Source organism: Alosa alosa, chromosome 24, assembly GCF_017589495.1.
Source record: "Alosa alosa isolate M-15738 ecotype Scorff River chromosome 24, AALO_Geno_1.1, whole genome shotgun sequence".
NCBI lineage: Eukaryota > Metazoa > Chordata > Actinopteri > Clupeiformes > Clupeidae > Alosa > Alosa alosa.
The window spans coordinates 13,990,172-14,012,024 of record NC_063212.1 but is presented as its reverse complement, the minus strand read 5'-3'; the positions used below and the strand labels follow the sequence as shown (position 1 = coordinate 14,012,024).

General features: G+C 41.9%; 1 protein-coding gene across 2 annotated transcripts in view; it reads right to left on the bottom strand.

The window, feature by feature from the left end:
* Positions 1-20,894, bottom strand: part of LOC125289421 (serine/threonine-protein kinase D1-like) — a 29,516-nt gene extending 8,622 nt beyond the window's left edge. The window contains exons 1-7 of one of the 2 annotated variants that reach the window (XM_048236241.1): positions 20,745-20,894; positions 19,246-19,421; positions 6,912-7,050; positions 4,967-5,098; positions 4,445-4,599; positions 3,893-4,109; positions 7-90 (exon numbers count right to left, since the gene is read on the bottom strand). In XM_048236241.1, the coding sequence (XP_048092198.1) occupies positions 7-90; positions 3,893-4,109; positions 4,445-4,599; positions 4,967-5,098; positions 6,912-7,050; positions 19,246-19,421; positions 20,745-20,793 (952 nt within the window). In that variant the 5' untranslated portion in view covers positions 20,794-20,894. The remainder of the gene's footprint in view (positions 1-6; positions 91-3,892; positions 4,110-4,444; positions 4,600-4,966; positions 5,099-6,911; positions 7,051-19,245; positions 19,422-20,744) is intronic. The other variant, XM_048236242.1, reaches the window with a different exon arrangement.
* Between the last annotated feature and the right edge of the window lie 959 nt (positions 20,895-21,853).

Below are 21,853 nucleotides of genomic sequence, written 5' to 3'. Positions count from 1 at the left end.
TCCTACCTCCCCCATTGGTGAACTTTGCTTCTCCAAGACAGTTATTTGGAACAAGTGGTGCACACCGCCGATGACAATTGAACCTGCAGTCTACACACACACACACACACACACACACACACACAAAACCAGAATAAGAGCCTATAGAAACCACCCCACAAAAAAAGTACAAAGAATGACACCTACAAACATCTGTGAAGCCACAGGCCAGTTCAAAGAAAACACCACTGAACATGGACCATACAGCAGCTATCACCAACTGCACTGAGAATATTCACATCACAGAACACTTGGGTTTTTTATTATTATTTCTGAACATGGACAATAATGTAGGCCTAGTTGCATGAACACGCACATATGCACTCACACACACACACACACACACACACACACACACACACACACACACACACACACACACACACACACACACACTGTGCAGTACAATAGTAATTTCATGTCTAAAATACTCGATTTTTGCAGTAAAGGGCAGTACTATGCAGTACAATGCAGTTTTTTCGTGTCCAAAATAGTACTGAATTTCCTGCAAAAGAACTGCAAATATTTCCTCCAAAACTGCAGTTTTGAAGCTTAAAGTCAGTGGCGGGTTTAGCAAATTGGGGCCCAAGGCTAAGGTATGTATGCCCCACCCCATCCGATCTTTAAAAGAGAACAAATAAAAATGTAGCCTACCGACTGAATGGTGGATAGGCAGGTAAAGCTAATCTACGGAGAAGTAAAGGTTGGAGAAGAGAAAAAAACCTTCCCCTTTAAACCCTGCATATAGCCTAGAAATCTAGACGCGCCCCTAGCGGCAGCTGCCAGGGCTAGTCTAGCAACTCTCCGTTGGCTTGTGAGCTCCAGAAATCGAAACTTAATCAGGCCAATGAAATCGTGTATAGAGTCGTTAGGTGGGCTTAACACAATGATTGATGGCAGAGTTGCAAACAGTTTGGCTTGAATTCCCTGCTACTTGAAAACAAATAAGATGGATGTTGCTGCTATGAACAGTGTGACACGAAGTTAAGCTTTTTTATTAAGTTGGCAAACGTTTGAACTAGCCAACTAGCTCCGCTGGTGGGAAACGCATGGGACTCATAGCGCTGCCGCTGTCCTATTGTGTGCAGAGGGAATTTGAAAGACAACTGATTATCCCGCCCCTCGGACTGTGCACTGCGAACGGCTCGTCAGGCTACCCTGCATACACTTCTTTACTCCAAAATGAAGATGGAAAGCAGAGAACACACAAAGTGTAGCACTACACAAACTAGTCACGATAGAACCTAACAGTGCAACAACCCCCCCCCCCCCAAAAAAAAAAAAAAAAAAAGGAAAAACGGTGATGGCCCTTTACCCCCCCCCCCCCCCTTTACACCTGTTTCCTTTTCTCCTAGGCAACTTTAAGAGTCTAATTTAAATATATTTGATTTAATATACTTGCATATTAATTGATAGGCTACACTTTACACTTCGCTGTTTTCTCGCTTTTTGCTCGCAGGCTTCTCGCAGGGGGAGTTTCCTCTTTCACTGTTACTTCGCTTTCTGCTTCTTTTCGCTGGCTCTGCCATGACAAATGTCTGAGAAACTCCATGGCTACCTTGTTCTAGTCGGTGCCTGGGGTGTATGTGTGTAAATTGTTAGCTGGGTTGGTGTGTAGTGCAGTAAATCAATTTGTTACATCGTGAGGCTGCGAGACTTTCTGTCTCTGAGGCCGCCGGCCCGCCGGCCCAAAGTTGCAAGGGTGTTTTTTCCGCTCACAGGCACTAGGGGGAAGCAAGATGGCCACCATTCAACCCGAAAAGTCATATAACCATTTCAATGACTCTGAAGCTATTCAGTTAAGGTAAATTAAGCTAAAACAAAACTGCATAGTTCCCCTTTTTTATGTTACTCCGACAGTCTGTCCTAAACTAGGCTAGCCTATCTGCTTTGCTTGTAAGCAGAGAGTTGTAGCCTAGCCTACTTTCCTTTGTTCAATGTGGTTGAACGATGCTGGCAAGTGTGTCCCTGTTTCCCTGTCATCATGTCAATGCTCTCGTCTCATTGACTGGTTGTAGGCCTAATCTCACCCGACATTGCTGCACCTTCCAATGACATAGTCTGAGCTATAACATGTCATGGGCTGATACTACATGTGGCAGTCGTTACTTTTATAATCATGGGGCAATGCTTTGGGTGAATTTGCGATGTAATTCACTAACGAAACAGGCATGAGAGGGGAGATTTTCTGACGTTTCAACAACAAAACAAAATGCCATCGTTGCGAGAAGTCAGCAAATGTGTCGCTAGATGGCATTTTCTGTCGCTAAGGATGGCCAAAAGTCACTAAATCTAGTAACAAAGTTGCTAAATTTACTAAACTTTCCCAGTCCTCCTGTCACTGTGTGTTTATCTTTCGCGCCGCGCACCGTTACGGACTAGTCCATTTCATTATAAAAAGTGGGGGGTGTAGGGACAGATAACCATGAACTGGTCATTTTAACTACCACTTCGATGTTTCAACGTATTTTGTAAGAATATTAATACAAATTTACCATGCTTTTGAAGGATTCATGATGATCAGACTTTTTTCTCCCTTTTTTTTTTGAGGTTGGTTGGAGGCTCCACTACTACGACCGCTTGTAGGGGGGCCCAAGCAGCCGCCTACCTATGCCTCTATGTTAAGACCACCACTGCTTAAAGTACCAGTAATGCAGTTGGGGTTTTTTTTGTAAGGGTTGTGCACTGCAGACCCTGTCTGATGATGCACACACACAGCGGTTACAATCCTTATGAGTTCAACAAATGGGCACACTGCACGCTTGTCTGAAGATACACACAGACACACACACCAACAACCACACAACAAGTTCCATTGACCAGTGCACTTTCTGAGAATATACACATAAAAGTGTGCCGGCATGCAAACACCACACTATTATTTGCTACTTATCACATGACAGCTGCAGGTTAAAAGCTGCTTGTGTAGGCCCCAGCAGTGGCGCGACTGGCTGGGGCACCGCCCCGTGATCCTTTCCAGATCCCACCCCGACTCTCCCCCCAATCACTTCCTGTCAATCTCCACTATCCTATCTAATTAAAGGCATAAAAAGCCCAAAAAATATACTCAAAAAAAAAAAAAAAAGCTGCGTGCGTGTGAGGAGAAAATACACTTATGCTATGGGAAGCACCAAGTCATTCTTAAAAGTATCAATTATATATTATATATTGTGGCCTTTCTAATTGCGATACTTAGTATTGGTTTTTGTAGTACTTAGTTCGTGGAGAGACAGCAGATGTGAGGAATGTCTAAGCACTCACCCTTATGACATTAGGTGCACCAGTGCGACCCAGGAAAAATTTTAGCAAACAAATTGGTCGCATTTTTAACAAATTGGTCGCACTCTAGAGCCCTGCACACACACACACACACACACACACACACACAGTACACACACACAGACAGACACCCAAACACACACACAGATGGGCTTACATTACCCACACACACACATCACACACACACGCACGTATTGCACTGTATCGTATACACACACACAAACACACACACACACACACACTCCAAACACACACACACATACATATTAAACACACACAACATCAAACCGCACACAAACACGCATACTCAAACGCATACACACACACACAAAACACTCAAACACACACACACACACGCACGCATTAACGCACACACACACACAAAACACTCACAACACACACACACACACACAAACACGCAAAACACACACACACACACACACACGCGCCTTGCATACACACAAACACTCAAACAAACACACACACAAACACTCAAACACACACACACACACACACAAACATTACACACCGACACACACACGCGACCCCGCACACCCCACACACACACACTAACCAGCACACTGTAGGCCCTGCCTGAAGAGTCCCTTGAGCAGCTTGTGGCAGTACTGGCAGACAGTGGGGCGTGTGTAGCTGTGCACGTGGAAGGTGTGGGGCAACTGCGCCCCCCCTCCTCCTCCTCCTCCTCCTCGCCCTTGACCCCCCCACACCCCCGACCGGTCCACCCAGCAGCCACTATGAGATCTGTAGTTGCTGGTCTTCGTCATGCTGATCTGAGGATGAGGAGCACAAAAGGGAGGGATGGGAAGAGAGAGAAGAGAGGGAGGATGGAGGCAAAGGTAGAGAAAACAATAAGGTTAGTAAAGATGGATGGATGGGTAGAATGGGGTGTGTGCTGACCTTTTTAACAGAAAAAGAACCTCTTTAATCACTGCAGGAGAGAAGAGTTTTGGAGGGAAAAAATAAACTATCTACACTAAATTGACTATGAAACCTCAAAAAGCTGACTTATACATTAGTAATAAATCCTCAGGGCATTTTCAAACTCCTCCTGCAGTTTCAACTCCTCCTTTAAATTGGCAATTCAAATGTAAACAGAAGGCCTCACCTCCTCTAGACTGCCCCCTGCCTGTGTGGAGAGGGATGGCAGGCGCGGCCGCCCGGGAGGGAAAAGGGATAGACTGGACCTACATCGCCGAGACAAACCACTGCAGTCGTTGGGTAAGTGGAGAGCACAGCGCTTGTGGAAGTCTAGACCACAACCTAGGAGAGAGAGAGAGAGAGAGATAGATAGAGAGAGAGAGAGAGTGAGAGAGAGAAAGAGGGGGAGCAACATATCAGATAAACACAGAGAAAAAATGAGTAAAAACATGCAAAGGAAAGTGTGAAAAAGTAATAGAAGAAGAAAACAAATTTACATTGAAATGTACATTTATTGACTTTAGCAGATGCTTTTATTCAAAGCGACTTACAAAACAACATTCAAGCTACAATGTAGAGGAGACCTTAGGTGACAAAAATACTACAACAATGAATAAGTAAATACATGAGTTCTGTTCCCATTTAACTGCTGTCATAAGCTGAATATCTATTGATCTTGCTGTGGGTCCACTCAAGAGTAATCTCTTACCTTCACATTTTAACCCTTGCCTGACCAAGCCCCACAGCATCTCCCCACAGTGATGGCAGAAGGTAGGGGTGCGATATGATTGGACCACCAGTGAATGGGGGCGGAACTTAATTACTGTTGCAGATGCTGATTCTGGGTTGGGAAGACAAATCTTGTTTACATTATTACATATTTACATTATTTGCATTTTCAACAATGATGTAATGCTTTATATAAAGTGATGTACAGATATTGGTAGCTTATGGGTCATTCTGTGTGAAATCAAATAAGGTTGTTGAAGCACCGTCTCAGATTTTTGTATAAACCTTGTTTATATCCAGAAAGGGTACCAAAACCAAGGCCTGTAAAATATTTCTGTACTATGTCTTCATGTTATTTTCAGCCCTTGAAATTACACCATTATCTGGGAAGCAATGTTTGGGGATTAATATCATGAAAAGTATTATTCATAAGCAGCCCTAACTTTGAAGGGTGGAAGACAAACATGTTCTCAGTATGACTAAACCATTAAAAGTTTGTAGTCATGAAGGCTATCAATGAACAGAAAACCGTGTTGGCTAACAATTTATTAAATAGGCCTACTCCTGTTATTGTCGTCAACGACGTCGCTGTAGGCTACTGCCTTTTCAGCGCCTTCTGCTTATGATGATTCAGTCTTCTGAATTCGTTTGTCCTTGCCATGCAGTTGTAGGCTAACGTGTCTCTAACGTTCCCTTCAGGTGTTCTATCAAAATGTTGTATGCCCTCATGGACAGTAGCTCAGTGATGTCTGCATCTTTCCAGGTCGGAGATTTTCTGGACAGCATGCCACTCCATCATAACACTGGCATTTAAGTCCAGATCTAACCACATGGGCCGACGAAAAGAAACGTCCACCAACCGCCCTCTCACTAGGTGTGAATTTTAACCGCATGTTCTACTCCTCGTTCAGACACAGCACATTTACATAATGTCCGGAGGAAATACTAGGGGAGGAGTAGTATAAACACCGGGTAAATTCGGACTTCCATATGACCGGTTATGTCGTTCAGATATACGGCCCCACCGTTTAACATCAGCAGAACCTCCGGTCTTACACGTATGTCTGAAAGCGCTTATTGATTTTCTACAAGGCCCTAGATTAGGAAAACAAATGCAAAAAGAGTGACATTTGTTTTTGTAAGAATTTGGTATCAATCATTATTTTTTTTCTTTACATACTATATTTGATTAATGTTGTCCCAATATTTGAGCTCTCCACATATCATTGACGATTTTAAGGATAAAACAAAGGGAAGTTGTGTTTTTCATAGGATGAAAATGGTATGTGGGGTAGATAGTATACTGTAGGCAGTTGAAAATCAATGTGAAAGTAGCTCAGAGTCTAGGCATTTAGCGTACAAAGTGCCAATGTTGTACCATAGATAAATAAAGTCAAAATCATTGTTTTGCCTCAGGGACAAGAATGAAAACGCATTGGTATACAATGTAACTAAGTAAGTATATTTATGTATGAATGAAACATGGTACATCACTGGCATTTAATACACAAAATGACTATACTGAACTATTTCCATGTTGATTTTCCTGTTCCTATTGTTAACCACCATACCATGTTTTAGAACATTACCAAAAAATGTCCAAACATGGCCTCCAAGATAAGGCATTTCTGAGAGTGTAAAAATGACACAAAATCAAGAAAGAAAAAATGTATCAAAACATTAGAATTCATCAAAAATATTTTAAAGGTCTTAGTTTTGGGACCTAAATAGGTAGATAAACTTTGAGCAAAATCTGAGACGGTGCAGCAACCATTTTCCTGGATTTTGTCTGATTTGACACAGAATGACCCATATACTGTATGCAGTATGTTCTCCCTGGAAATCAAATCCATGATCTTGGTGTTAATGTAAACCCCTTTAACACACACACACAAACAGACACACAAACACACAAACACATTCACCTGCGAGGACCACCTCTACCATGTCCCCATCTTGGAGTGTGTCCTGTTCACTGAGTTTGCGCAGGATATTCTCATAGCCAGGCTCATGGCGAAACAGCAGCAGCTTCTCCCTCAGACCAATCACACTCACCTCTGGAGCCTACCATCCAATCACAGCACACATAAGGATCACATGACTGTACAACCATCAATCACACCAAAGATTATGCATAGGCGAAGCAAGATAGTTCATAGTTCATGTCTATGGGCGTGAAATGGGGATTGAGTCCTGTCTGCATAAAGAGGCTGTCTGGCATTATTGAATGCTGAGATGTATGCGCATATCTCTTGCTTGTTGTTGGTACATTAATCCCATTTAAACTTAAGATAGCAACTGGCCAACAGCAGCAGAATAAGTAACAGGTGCACACCTGATATAAGGTTGATTTTCTCCAGACTGGAATGCTCAATAATGTTAAAAATGTACCTGAAATGGTCAGAAGGGTTTGAAGATCATGAAAACGTGCCCAAAATTCACATTCCTAACTCTATAGAACCAAGATCTTAGCATGTGGTGAAATTCTGAGCTATAGCCATAGACTTCAATGGAACAGTTGCTGCCTCTGCACTACATAAAGGGGGATTTTGACCCCACCCCCGTGCGATCCCGAAGTAGCTCCTGATGAAATATCTTGCTCCGCCATGTTTTATCTTTGATCACACTCAAAAACAGACCTCAGAAACCAGAGCTGCCATCTTTGCCGTATCCGGATGCAAATCAGAGTTATTCCAAGTTGCACTGCAAGTTAGCTCTGAGTAGCACAAATCAAAGTTTGCCGTCTAGTGTACCGAAGATCACAGAACCCACTTGAAGGCATATGACAAAAGTGTGTAGTCTGCATTTCAGACTTCTTCATCCAGGTGTGATTATTCAAAATTCCCAAGTTATTTTCCTATAGGAAAAATCGCAAGATACCAGATCTCCTTAAAGCTGCAGTTGGCAAGACTTTTTTGATCATATTCACTGAAATCGACACTATGCTCCGACAGAACAACATAAATCAGCCGGTTTTAGAAAAAAACCCGCACTTCTACCTTCACCTAGAGCCTGTTATTTGTTTTGCAAAAATCCACAGCTCCCGGTTCTTCTGGTCCAATCAGAGCAGGGTGATTGTGTGATTATTTTATGTTATCTAATGGTACAGAGCTCACCATTCAAAAGAAAAAGGACAGAGTACAAAATTGGTAAGCATTACTGCAAAACGTGTCTGTGACAAATGATCTCTATCTATGTTTTACTCTTTTTCCCTCTCTCATACACACACTAAGACACTATGTGTGCACACACACACACACACACACACACATACACGTACACGCGCACACACACGAACACACACACACACATACACGTACACGCACACAACATTGTGGAAATAAAATGTGTGAGGGGCGTCAACAGCAAGCCCAACACGAGCAGCAGGTGGGTGAGCACTCTCTCTGTGGCAGAAATCGAGCCAGTAAATGTCACACTCATTTCCTTCTCAAACGGCCAAGATGACGATGATTCAAAACTCAAGCGGGAAGAGAGGGTGGGAGGGGGTGGACTCTGAGAGCCTGCTGCTTAAGACCTTGCTGACGCACATGCATATCATGCACAGAAATAGCAGGAAATTATGCAAGGTGAGAAAAAATGACCCATCCAAATCAATCAAAGGAACGGCACAGCTTTTCATAATCTGAAGGGGTTTTCTAAAAAACAAATATGATCCAACAGTGCCACGCTGAGGTGAAATAAGGTGTTTATAAGAAGCATTCTTTGCCTTAAGAAGTCCTTTTCTTAGACTGAGGACAAACTGAGTGTCCACTTAGAGGCCTATGCCTTCAACAGGACACTTTGCTCTTTCAGTCAGTGCAGCTCACTTGCAGCAAAATTGCGTGAAAGATTAGAAGGCAACAATTTGTTTTCACATCATGTCTATCACTGTTGTTAACAATAGTCTAACCTGAAGTAGGTGCAACTCAAGAGATTACCTATTTTTTTTTCTTTTCTTTTTTCAAAACTGAAATACACTGAGCTGTGTGTTAGCCACATAGCCCAAACCACAAAGTTCTAGAAGATTTCATACTGAAGGTGATCCATTTTTAGTAAGCTACTGTAATAGGAATCATGGCAGAAAGACTGGATGTTGTGGACACAGTACTTTTCAATCACCATAGTTGGGGAACAACAACATCTCTGCATCTTTCCCCAGCTCAAAAAGCTCAAAAAACTTGTAAAAAGTATACTTCAAAATAGAAGATTTTAAGTTCAACTTCAGTGTACTAAAATTAAATATACCAATTATGCAATAATCAAAGTGTTTTTTTTTAACATACTTTTAAAAAGTGTACTTTGTTGTTACTGTATTTTAAATTGTAAAGACGTTGTTTATATACTTCCTGAAAGTTTACTATGATCTCACTTTATTAGAAGTGTAACCTAAGTACACATTAATAAAGTGCACTATCCTATAAGAGTATTTTAGTGGCATATCAGAGTACTTTCATAAAACATGCTAAAGCACAAATATTTACAGTTGTACTTATAGGAAATACACATGTCTAATATATTGTTAGTAGATTTTCTGGGAGTGTGCACCAAGTGCCCTTGAGCAAGGCACCTAACCCCTCACTGCTCCGTGAGCGCCGCTGTTGTTGCAGGCAGCTCACTGCGCCTGGATTAGTGTGTGCTTCACCTCACTGTGTGTTCACTGTGCAGTGTGTTTCACTAATTCACGGATTGGATAAATACAGAGACCAAATTTCCCTCACGGGATCAAATGAGTATACTTATATACTTACTTATACTTACTTCATCATTAATATGATCTTATTACACTTCAAAAAAGTGCACCATAAAATTAGTGTATTTTAGTGGCATATCAGAGTACTTTCATAAAATATGCCAAAATGTGGTAATTATAGTGGTTATTTAGTGTATCCTAACAATGTAAACTTTGCCATTTGTAATAGTCTACATTGTTAGTATGATTTTCTGAAAGGGTACTATAACTTTATGTGAAGTGCATAGTGTATAACATGTTATGGGTACACTTTACTTGACGGTATCTACATAAGAGTGGCATGACACTGTCATGAATGTGTCATAAACAAGTCATAAACGTTTATGACATAACACTTCTGTTATTAAATTTGTTTTTTGTCATGACAAGTTAGGGTTAGGTTTAGGGTTAGGGTTAGAAAATTAGAATTAAAATGTATTTTTGGTAAGTAGTTGTTTTGACCATTATGCACTGGCCAGTTGTTCTCGCCCCACTATTCCCATCTAAAAGTCAAATAAAAAAAGAAGAGATAAAAGAGAGGAGCTATAAAAAAAGACACAGAGTGGTTTAAAACTTTAGTTTAATTTTTCATTAAAACCTTTTGGGTGTAGTGTTTGAAGTTTTAAAATCCACAATCTCTCTGCTCTTTTCCTCTGTAAAATGGTCCAGCCTGGGTTCCCTTCAAGGCCACAGACCCTCAAGTGTGTGATGTCTGTCTGGAATTGTGTGACGAGGTAAGTGTTGAGTGTATTTTTGTGTATGTTGTGCAGATGTTGTTTGAGGCATGTGCATAGTGTATGTCCAGTTTCCCCGATGTATAACATGTGACAGTGAGTACAGGTGATAACATAAACTAAATTGGGAGTGTCTAAATTTAATGGGTTAATGGGTGCAGAACAGTGACTGTGGATATTGGTGATGAATAAGTGAGGGGTGAAATGTAGGTTTTCTTTAGGGGGTGGGGGTTGTAAGTGACGGGTGAAGGTGGTGCGTATGAGGAGGTCTTTAAGGTTTTTATTGCATCTAAATGCAGAGATGAGTGTGTGGTGTTGAAAGGTGGGGTGTGTTGTTTGGAATTCAGTATAATGTTTCAGTGTGTGGTGTAGGTGTTGTATTCCATGTGAATAGGTGCTAATAAGGGGCAGGAGATGGGGTGGGTCAGGGTTGGGGTTAGGAAGAGGGTTGGGGTTAGGGTTAGGAAAAGGGTTGGGGTTAGGGTTAGGAAAGGGGTTGGGGTTAGAGTCAGGGTTAAGGTTAGGAAAAGGGTTGGGATTAGGATCTGGGTCTGGGTTGGGGTCAGGGTTGGGGTCCAGGTTAGGGTTAAGAGGAAGGCCTGGTGTGGGAGTGGGTGATGGGCAAGTGTTTGGGGTGTATGAGTGAGTGGGAGCAAGGCCGCCCAGAGTCAAGTGTTTAATGTAGTGGAGGAAACGTTTAGAGTAGTGCCTCTTACGGAGGGCTTGAAAGAGTTGTTGTATGGCATGGTGAAGGTCTGTGGGGAAGGAGCAGATGCGATGAAAGCGGATGATTTGTGATTTAACTATGGATCTACACATGACAGATGGACTGTAGAGCAGAAAATGCACTAGTACATACGTTCTGTATTACAGGTTTGTCAAAATAACAGTTACTAGCTAGTCATGCCAGAGACGTTGGTCCTACAGAGCCAGATGGACTCGTCATATGAGATGACAATGGCTAAAGCCAGTTGGACAAAAAGTGCTTGCTAGTACATGTTAGCAATGCAGATCAATGCATTTTATGAAGTGAAATGTTTTTCTGCCATTTCGACATGAATGCCGTGCACTCCGTTTGTGGGTTCCGACTATCGTAACGCCTCCAATTACCACCACTTTCGTTCGAAAATTCTAAAACAATGATGTATTTTAATATTTAAGCCATAGGTGTGTAGATTTGAACCAAATCTGGTTTGGTTCTCACCGGGGCTTTTACTGCCTGAAATATCCGATATTGTTTACCACGCTCGGAGGTTAGTGCTGGCCTGGTGGGTCGCCTATTTACGCCATTTCAATGGCACATGAACGGTTAGACCGAGAATTCTCGTCATGAAATTAAAATTCCACAGGAGCTCCAAGCGGATTTGTACACACAGCCTTACAACACCGTTTACAGCTCTTCGAGTCATGGTAAAATGTAATTTTTGGTACATAGCTAATTTAGATACACCTATGGTGTGGGTGCTTGCGTTTCTTTAGGAATCCGCCGTCTTGGTTTGTATAGAAATGGATATTAAGTGACACATACACGCAAGACGGTGGAAATACGGGACCGACGGTAATAGGGGGAGTTCCGATACATTAGATTCCGTTATTTTCGATATAACTCTGTATTCCAGAGTCTAACTCTGCCACCAACGCTGCCGTATAGATTACGATTCAGTTGTATTTTGTCGGTACCGTTCAATAAAATCCATTGTTTATCCAATGTTTGCCAGTTCAAATTTTGCCACTGATGTGCCAGTGTCAGAGTGACATACTGGATAAACAATGGATTTTATTGAGCGGTGCCATGCCAACAACGTACAACTGAATCAGAGGCCCCTATCATGCACCTGGTGCAAAGTGTGACGCAAAGCTTATTTTTATCTTACATTCGATAAAGTGTTGATTTTTTGCCTTGCGCTCCTATTTTATTAAACCTTGCACCCAGGGGTGTGGCAATTACATTACATTACATTTGGCTGACACATTGTTAACCAAAGCAACTAACAACATGGTAAATAATTTAAGTTTTAAAGCAATTCTCTCAACAATTTTAGAACAATTTAAAAACGGTAGAGTACAGTAAGAATAAGTGCATCAGTGAGTGCTGTTTTTAAACAGTTGAGTGTCAGTTCAAGACAGGTGGTAAGTGCTAGGATCAGCAAGACTTGATGTAAGTGGTGCTATGAGAGGAGATTTTGAAAATGGAGAGGGATGTCCCTGCCCTTGTAGGAACTGGCAGTGTGTTCCACCAACGAGGAACAACAGATGAGAAAAGCTTGGATTGGCCTGAGCGTGCGGTGGTAGAGCTAGATGTGGATTAGATCCGAGGAGTTTAGCGGTCTGGAGGTAGCGTATGTCTGTATGAGGGCATTCAAGTAGGTGGGAGCCTTGAATTTGATGCGGGCCGTGTGGTTTGGCGCATGATCTAAAAATCGCTATCTTACACCCTCTAAAAATCATTACGCCACTGACCAAGATAAATCTGGTCTATAGCGAAAGGTGCATATAAAGCGCAGCTAAAGAAGCACTGTCACAAGATGTAAGTAGCAACTCCTCAGGATAAATGTCCTTAGGATTTTTATTCAGTCACTCAATCATTATTGGGCTAAGTGTTGCTTTTTTCAGGCCATGTTTTCTATGGTAACCCCTTCTCAGTCAGTGAAAGTAATTACTGTAACTAGAACCTTTTTTGTCGTTGACTGTGAGAACACAGTGAAGTTAGTTTAACTTTGCCTAGGAGTTCATATAGATGAGTGCAGATGCATGTAGGCTATACTCTGCTAGTCACCAAGAGGTTTTAGTAAAGCAAGGTTTAGTGGAATCCCTGTTTCCATATGGTCTCACGTGCAAGCAGATTCCGCCCAGTACCCGGCGTTTGATCACATAATAGTTTGATCACATAATTGAATGTGGACTGGCCATGCCTTTATGTCTATAAACTTTGCGCCTCTGACCATCCATTTCTGATCGCCAAAATAGAGCCTTAAATCTACATGGCAGAGTTTGACGCTGGTGTGCGGGGTTGTATTGAAAACAATTGAATATAAGATCGCCACCAAGGTGCACAGTGCTTTAACAACCACGACCCTGACCACGTCTACCCATACTATGGCAAACAGATGGTCTCAAGTACCAATTTGACCCATAAAAAGTAAATGTCAAATAGGCACAGATAATCTACATTAATCTTATCATTGTCAATGGATTTCAGGGTAAAGTATTGTTCATCTTGTAAAATGTTTTCCATCTTTCTGTTTTTACAGACAACAGAGACAGATTCTCTAATACCAAGGTCAGTGCATTTGACTCTGCAGTCCAGCCCAGGGCTTGACACCGAGAACTTTCTGCATCTTGGACTGGAAGGTGGGTGTGCTAGTAAGGAAGCTAGCTATCACAGCTGTTGCCACCCACCTCGTGTTGGGAGGGAAGTTCACTCACTGCACAACTGTACCAGCTGTTCACTGTTGTGTGTGATGTGTAAGATTTTGGAATGCTGCAGAGGAAATGTAACAAATGTTTCCTCCTCAGCCATGATCTTGAATTTCCCCTTGGGGATCAATAAAGTATCTATCGATCGATCTATCTATCTATCTATGATCTGTGACTGCATGATTTTCTTTCTAATGCCAGAGCACTTTGCAAAGTAATATAGGGGGAATAAGTAATATTTGCGCGTAAATTCCTTGAATTTCCCCAGGGGATCAATAAAGTATCTATCTATCTATCTATCTATCTATCTGTCTATCTATCTAAATCGCGCGTAAGCTTTTTTTTACTCGCTTCAGTTACGCACTTCTGTGTTACGCGTGTTACCCATTCCTGTTTCTGTCATACCCACAACATCTGAAACTTGTACTGTGCTGTGCTGTTGTACTGTATTGTGGTCTATGCAGCAGTCGTTGCACAAGTTCACAGGGTGGATAGACACTTCACCATTCTTACTAAACCTCAAAAAAATTATGAATGGGGAACTAAGTGTGCTCAAGGAGGGACAATGTTGTTTGGGATGAAAAAGTGTGAGAGACAGGTGTCACGTCGTCAGACTGAGTGTGTATGTGGGCTTTCTCTGTGTGTGGGTCGTGTGTGTGTGTGTGTGTGTGTGTGTGTGTGTGTGTGTGTATAAAAACAGGGGGTGTGTCCGCGTGTGTTCATCCGTCTTCGTCTGTATTTTATGTCATGTCCTGAGCCACACAAGAATGTATGCGGTGTAGAAACTTCCGCTCAAGAGCAAAGGTGGAACCTGAAGCAAAGCAAAATGGTACGGCCAGAGTGTAGACTCACTTTCTGTCTTTCTCTCTCTTTCTGTATCTCTCTCTCTGCTCTCTATCTGTGTGTGTGTGTGTGTGTGTGTGTGTGTGTGTGTGTGTGTGTGTGTGTGTGTTTTGTGTGTGTGTGTGTATGTGTCTGTGGTTGGAAAGTTAGCAGCAGAAGCTGAAACCACACAGGCCCCCCTGCCTGATGCAGACTCTCCCCCTAACTGCAGCAGAAGCAGACACCCTTGTGTGCCTCTCTCTCTCTCTCTCTCTCTCTCTCTCTCTCTCTCTCTCTCTCTCACACACACCCATTCAAACACACACACACAAGCACACACACGCACACACTGTCGCAGGCTCGCAGTTTCAACCCAGTTGGCATCATACTCTGAAATGGCCCTAGTGTTGCTCTTGTACATCTTTCTGGTGTTGCTCTTGTACATCTCAGACTGCATTAGAATCAGATCTGGGCCAGACGTGCGTTAGGATGAAGAATCAGATACTGTCTTAAAGGCCAGGCAGGAGGCCTACATAATTACATATGCATACATTGGGGCATGCTCATGGTTAATTAGGGCTTGTAACTGAAGGGTTGCTGGGATGAAAACAACTGCTCTCCCAAGCCCACATCCCGGGCTGAAGTGCCCTTCTAAGGCTTAACCCCTCACCTCTGGCCCTTTTAACTCAACAAGATGCAGTTCTCTCACTACAGGTTAGACTCTGCAATGCACTTTTCACTGGTCTTCCCAAAAACATCAGGCAGGAGGCCTAACTAAGACTAAGAAAGGAACACACATGAACTGCACTACTATAGAATTGATTTTAAGGTTATGTTAATTACTTACAAAGCTCTGAATGGGCCTACTGGTATCAACCACAAAGGAAACTTAGATTCTAATCTTTTTCATTACCCAAACTCCACAAACAAAGTGGGTTGCTGGTTTTCCATTTCCAAACTATGGAACACCCTGCCTCTGTACCAAGTAGGGAGTTCAAAATATTTTAAAAGATCTGGCAGGGCTTTTAGTTAACTCATCTTATCCTGTAGACTACATTTTCAGATTATTCTACATCTGCTACTGGGCTTGCCAGCCAGAAGCAGATGGGCTCCCCTATTAAGTCAGGTTCTGCTCGGGTTTCTCTGGAATATGGGAACAGTTGCCATATTCTTGTGGGGGTAAGAGGGTTAAGGCAGTCTTAACCCCATCACTGACTGACTATTATTGTGTTACATGCTTCAAATGTAAAGCACTTTGAGCTGCATTCTGTGTATGAAAGGTGCTATACAAATAAAGCTTTATTATTATTATTATTATTATTATTCAGCTCCCCAAACTGCTGTCAAGGGTTCGGGTTAGTGTGTGCTTCACCTCACTGTGTGTTCACTGTGTGCTCTGTGTGTTCAAATTCCTTGTACACGGAAGTATACTTGGCCTAAAAAGTGATTGGGTTACAAAGGTGGGTTTGTTGACTAATGTGGGGAAAAAAACACACACAAAAAAAAAAACTAATGTTACTATGTTATTATAATAAGTATGGGAATGTTGGAAATAGCTGACTAATGTGAAAAAAGCAACAACAAATGTTACTATAATAAATTGTGCTATAATAAATAGGTGCCTTCTATAGAAATGGTTTATTTTCTAATGTTCTTACCCTATATGTTACTCCGATTCCATTTGTGTCCTCTCTTTTGGACCTTTGTCCTAACTTTTGGGCACAAGTGTCCTCATTTTTAGTGTCATGGCGGTGGTCACCGTAACTACAAAGGCATCATCATCAGCCCAGTGTGTTATTTTCACAATTGAAACAGCCATGTGACAGTAGATAATATTAACTGGTCCGGTCTGGTTCCTTGGTAGATCAGTGCCAAATGTACTTCAGAGGCAATTCAATTCAACAATACATTGCATTAATACAGAGCTTTCCAGAGCACCCAAAATACTGTACAGTTAAAGGGGGAGGGCCCCTAACCACAACCAATGTGTAGCACCCACCAATATGATGCACGGCAGCCATTATGCGCCAGAATGCTCACCACACATCAGCTTGAGGTGGAGAGAGAGAATGTGTAAACCAACAATTACACTGGAGGGATGATTAGGGGGCAGATTGAATGAGCCAGGTTGGGAGTTTGGCCAGGACACTGAGAACACTCTACCCATGGGATATTTTATGACCACGGTGAGTCAGGACCACAGATTAACAATAGCCTCTCCTATTGCAGTGTCCCTGTGATCCCTGTGATTTTTTGATCAGAGGAAAGATTGTCCTTCTGTACACCTTCTGTACTCTCATCCTCTCAAAGGAACTCTGGTGTCATTCCTGGTGACCATTGGGTCCTTGGTTACCTGTCTGACCAAGGCCATCTGTCCCGGATTACTCAGTTTGCCTGAGCGACCCGATCTAGGAAGACTTGGTTGTCCCAAACTTTTCCATTTGATAATGATGGAGCCTACCGTGCTATTGTGCACTTTCAATGCTGCAGAAATGGTCTTGTACACTTCCCCAGATCTGTGTCTTGACACAATCCTGTCTTGTAGGTCTATGGACAATTGTCTCGACCTTGTGGCATGGTTTTCAGTCTGATATAGACCCTCAACTGTGAGACCTTACATAGACAGATGTGTGCCTCTCCTAATAATGTCCAAATAATTAATTTACGCCAATCAAGTTGTAGTAGCATCTCAAGGACCATTGATAGAAGTAGGATGCCCCAGAGTTCAATTGCAAACGTCATATTAAAGGGTCTGAATACTTATGTAAATGGTATATTTCAGCCTTTTATTTAAAAAAAAAATAAATTTACAAAACACTCCAAACACCTGCTTTTTGTGGAGCATTGGAGTACTGTGTATAGATTTATGAGAATTAAAGATGAGTCTGAAACATAACAAAATGTGAAAAACTTTCCGGTTGCACTGTATATCTGAAATTCTGAAACTTCACAGATTGCAGAGCCTGAACCTGTCTTGGGTAAACACAGAGTTGCCATAGTGACAGGCTATCTGACAGGCTAACCCCAGGTATTCTCTTCATCTCATCTTCAAAGGCCAGATGCACACAAATCTTCAGCTGAAGGGCTTACGGACAGATACACGAGAGGCGACAGACTTGAAAACCGCAACATAATTCAAATGCCTCACAGTTTTTGATTTAAGATTCAAAGAAATTAACTCCACTGTAATGAAAATATTTGTGATGACAGAATAATATTATAACGCTGTAAGCAATAAACCTCCTCATTTAACATAAACTGCTGGCATGCAGCATTAACTGACTATACAGCCGTAGAGGTTTCTCAGTAAAATGGTTTAAAGTGGCTTAACCTATAACAAGGTTCTGGTTTTGTGGCCAGTGCAGCTGTTACTGGACAGGTGTACAGGATAGACATGACACTCTTCATTCTCCTGAGCATGAGAATGTGAAAAGCCCTTTATGCTCTCCTCACTGTATTTACCTACTACTTACTTTTATTTCACACACGGTCTTCCAAGGCTACATACTACAGGTCTGATCAAATAAAACATTAGTCAAGTATAAAACATTCACATCTGAATCATCAGATCACACAATAGAGCACTTTGGGTTGCACTCTGCATACAAAATCGCTATATAAATAAAAGTAACTTGACTTTACTTGACATGTCTAAATTGGACTGGTGTTTACCACATTCCAATGGCGATATTTACACCCCTGTTGTGTATAGCAATGGCCAGCACCCATTTAGTTAGCGATGAGGTCCCAGTGTTAACCCTAAAGCATTAGCATTGCTAGCATCATCCTGTAGCACTTGAATTTCAAGAACATCATATCAGCGTCTTCACTCCTTCACCTAATACAAGTGTGAACTTGTTTTAACTTCTGTGACAGTTGTTTGCCAAGTAGTTGTGGAACAAGTACAGTGGAACAAGAGAGTGGGTGTCCTGAGACTCCAAAATGAAAGAAGCAAAGGCACTCTGTTTAGAAGCAAAAATATGGAGGAAAAGGCCAATAATACAGCAAGGGAAATTGTTTTGAAATGGGCCCACGTGTTGCGGCCATATTGATCATCCTCAGGTCACAAAATGGTCCCTTTTTGATTTTGTATTATGCTTTCTTTACAGACATTCAAAAAGCCGAGTCAACAGACTTCAGGGACGAGAGCCTTTAATCTCTTAGCCATCTGTTGCCATTATAACCTAGATGGAAATTCTACAAAGACTATATTCAGAAGGATGGTTTAAATGTGACAGTATTGTGACAATATCATGGCAACTGGACAGATTTACACAAGGGGGGGCAGGAGAGGGAGAGCAGCATGACTGAATTTATTTGTGAAACTATTCAAAACAAGTTGGTGAGGAAGATGATGAACAGAAAGTTGATGAAGAGCAAGTGAATGAAATGTAGATAAGGTTTGTGATGAAGAATGCCATGGATAGAGAGAGTGAAAAGAATATGAGAGAATGCAAACAATAAGCTCAACACGAACCCTGTTGACTTCTTGTGTGTGTAAATAAGTGGATGTGTGTGTGTGTGTGTGTGTCTGTGCCAATGTGTGTGACCGCTGACCTTTCTCTCGATGATCTCAGTAGCGAGCCTTTTGGCTGAGCGGAAGCTGAGTCTCCTTGACGACGCTTGGACCACCTCCTGTAGCAGACCCAGCTGGAACCTCACCAGTGCCAGACCAGAACCGCTAACAGAACCGCCAACAGAACCCGACCCCACTGACATGGAGGAGAAGGCTGCTGCAGAGAGAGATAGAGAGAGAGAGAGAGAGAGAGAGAAGTAACCAAGGAATAGAGAATAAAGTTAATAGTGGGTATTTAAATAGATGTCATATGCTACAACAGACAACACAAAACAAGTTATTGCATAGCTGGTTGGAAACATTAAGGTATTTGAAAATTGTAGGGATTTTTTTTGCAAACATTAAGGTCATATGTGAGAATTGTAGGGGATTTTTGGCAAAAGATTCAGCTGTCATTTCCCATTTTAGCCTATTTCTAACTTTCTAGGCCTAGTCTAGTCCTAGTCTATTACACTGACTATGTCAGGTCCCTGTCCTAACGCCCTTTCAAGTCCACATTCTGACAGACAATCTGGACAACAGGGATAGCTCTCCTATCTGCACTGAGTTTAAAGTTGCATTTGACCAGTGTAATTATAAACACACTTTTTGCGCACATAGCCCTTTTAGCCTCCCACATCATTTTAAAGCTACAGATGAGGTTAGTGGAAGCCCACAGACTAACCTAATAGCTGAGAGAGAGACAGAAAGCGTCATAACAGGACTCACAGTCCGACCCTGTATGCATTTTCTCAGGCTTCTGACACTCCATGTTGACTGTATGTAGTCGACATGTGCTGTTTTGTAAATTCATGATATGTTTAGTAACTTAATGATATCTATGCGTTATATGTTTTGTATGTACGTCTGATAGTTATGTTCAGTAACTCACTGATATGTTTTTTTATGGTGCCTTTTAAGGGTGATCATGCTTGCTATTAGGTAAGCTTGGTCACTAAGCGTAACCTCATCCTGCAACACAGCAGTGTCAAAATGAGAGGAAGGTGTGATAGCAGAGGCATGCCCAAAGGTCAACTCAAACTCACTGCTCTCAACTTTTGGCAGCTATGATTTTATGCAGTTCTGCTATATTAAAATATGCAGCTGTATTCATAAAAAAGATGCTCAAGACTGAATAACTGTCAAGCTATTTAAGTCACTTGATGTGCATCACCATGTCCGCAGGATCAGACATGGTAACAAACATAATGTTATCAGAAAGATAAGATAACAAAGGCCTATTATGATGCAGGCAATTGTGCAGTTTTCCAAACATTTCATTTAATCTGAGTCACTTTGATTCTGAGAAGCCAATTGGGGGATTAGTGTAAATTATGAACTCATTCCAGCACATCCTTTTCTAGTCTTACAGTCATCTGTGAGTGACACTGATTCTTTAGCAAATATGTAAGAGGCTAATCTGAGACCTGCACGTCTAGTCTAGTTCTGTTTTAGAGTGAAAAACATAAGGCTGTACTTATAGCAAGGAAGACACACTTACTTGAGATTCCAGAATCCAAGCTTTCAGAAGAGGGTCTGTTGGCAGCCATTCTACCTTCCCAAAGTGTGTGTGTGTATGTCTGTAAATAGGTGTGTATAAGGTGACGTCTCCTGTGGAGAACTCTGTGTGTGTGTGTGTGTGTGTGTGTGTGTGTTCGCTGCTTCGCTTCCTCTGGTGAATGCTGCGCTGGTAAAACAAGAGTCGGAAGAGTCGAACAGGAAGTCGCTTGCTTTTGTCATCTCTCTTTTGCTCTCCATCTCGTCTTGTCCTTGTCCTGAGTGAAGTTCTTTCTTCTGTCTCTCTCTCACACACACACACACACACACAGTCTTAGTAGTCACGCTCAAACACACTCACACACGACTAGTTTGACACACATATAATATGCTTTAGTCTCACTTTTCTTTTTTTTTATGTCAACAAATGAACACACGGACACACTGAATTCAGTTTTGAAAAGTGGAACATTGTTTTTTTTTTATTGTCATTACATATTACTGAACATTTTTATTAAAATATACATGAGGTTGGCCCCTTCACACTTAAGAACTTGACCATCAGAGTAGGGAATACAGTAAACTAAGCATACCCAAGACACTCCTACTCCTTCAATAGAATTTGCAGGCTACATTCTAACCAGACTGAGTGTGTATGTGTGTGTGTTCATGTGGATGTGAGAGAAACTGGTTAAGAGACACACACACACACACACAAAACATTTGGCGGAGGGGAGTTTCACATTCTAAAAAAAACAATACCATAGCTCACAATAAGAGCTTTGAAGACAGCAAAACACACACACACACACATCACCGTTCACACCCAGCCTGTGGCTGTCCGAAACCTACTGTATGCATGTGTGAGAGACAGAGATACATTTAGGTGACTTTTTTTTTTTTTTTAATACACATTGAACTGTGACCGCATTATCTTTTCTGGCTCGCCGTCACTCCATCTTTCTCTCTATCCACACTTCCTCCATCTTTCTCTCTATCCACACTTCCTCCATCTTTCTCTCTATCCACATTTCCTCCATCTTTCTCTCTATCCACACTTCCTCCACAGTGTCATCCCATCTCCCTTTGCATCCCTTTGCATCCTATTCCTTC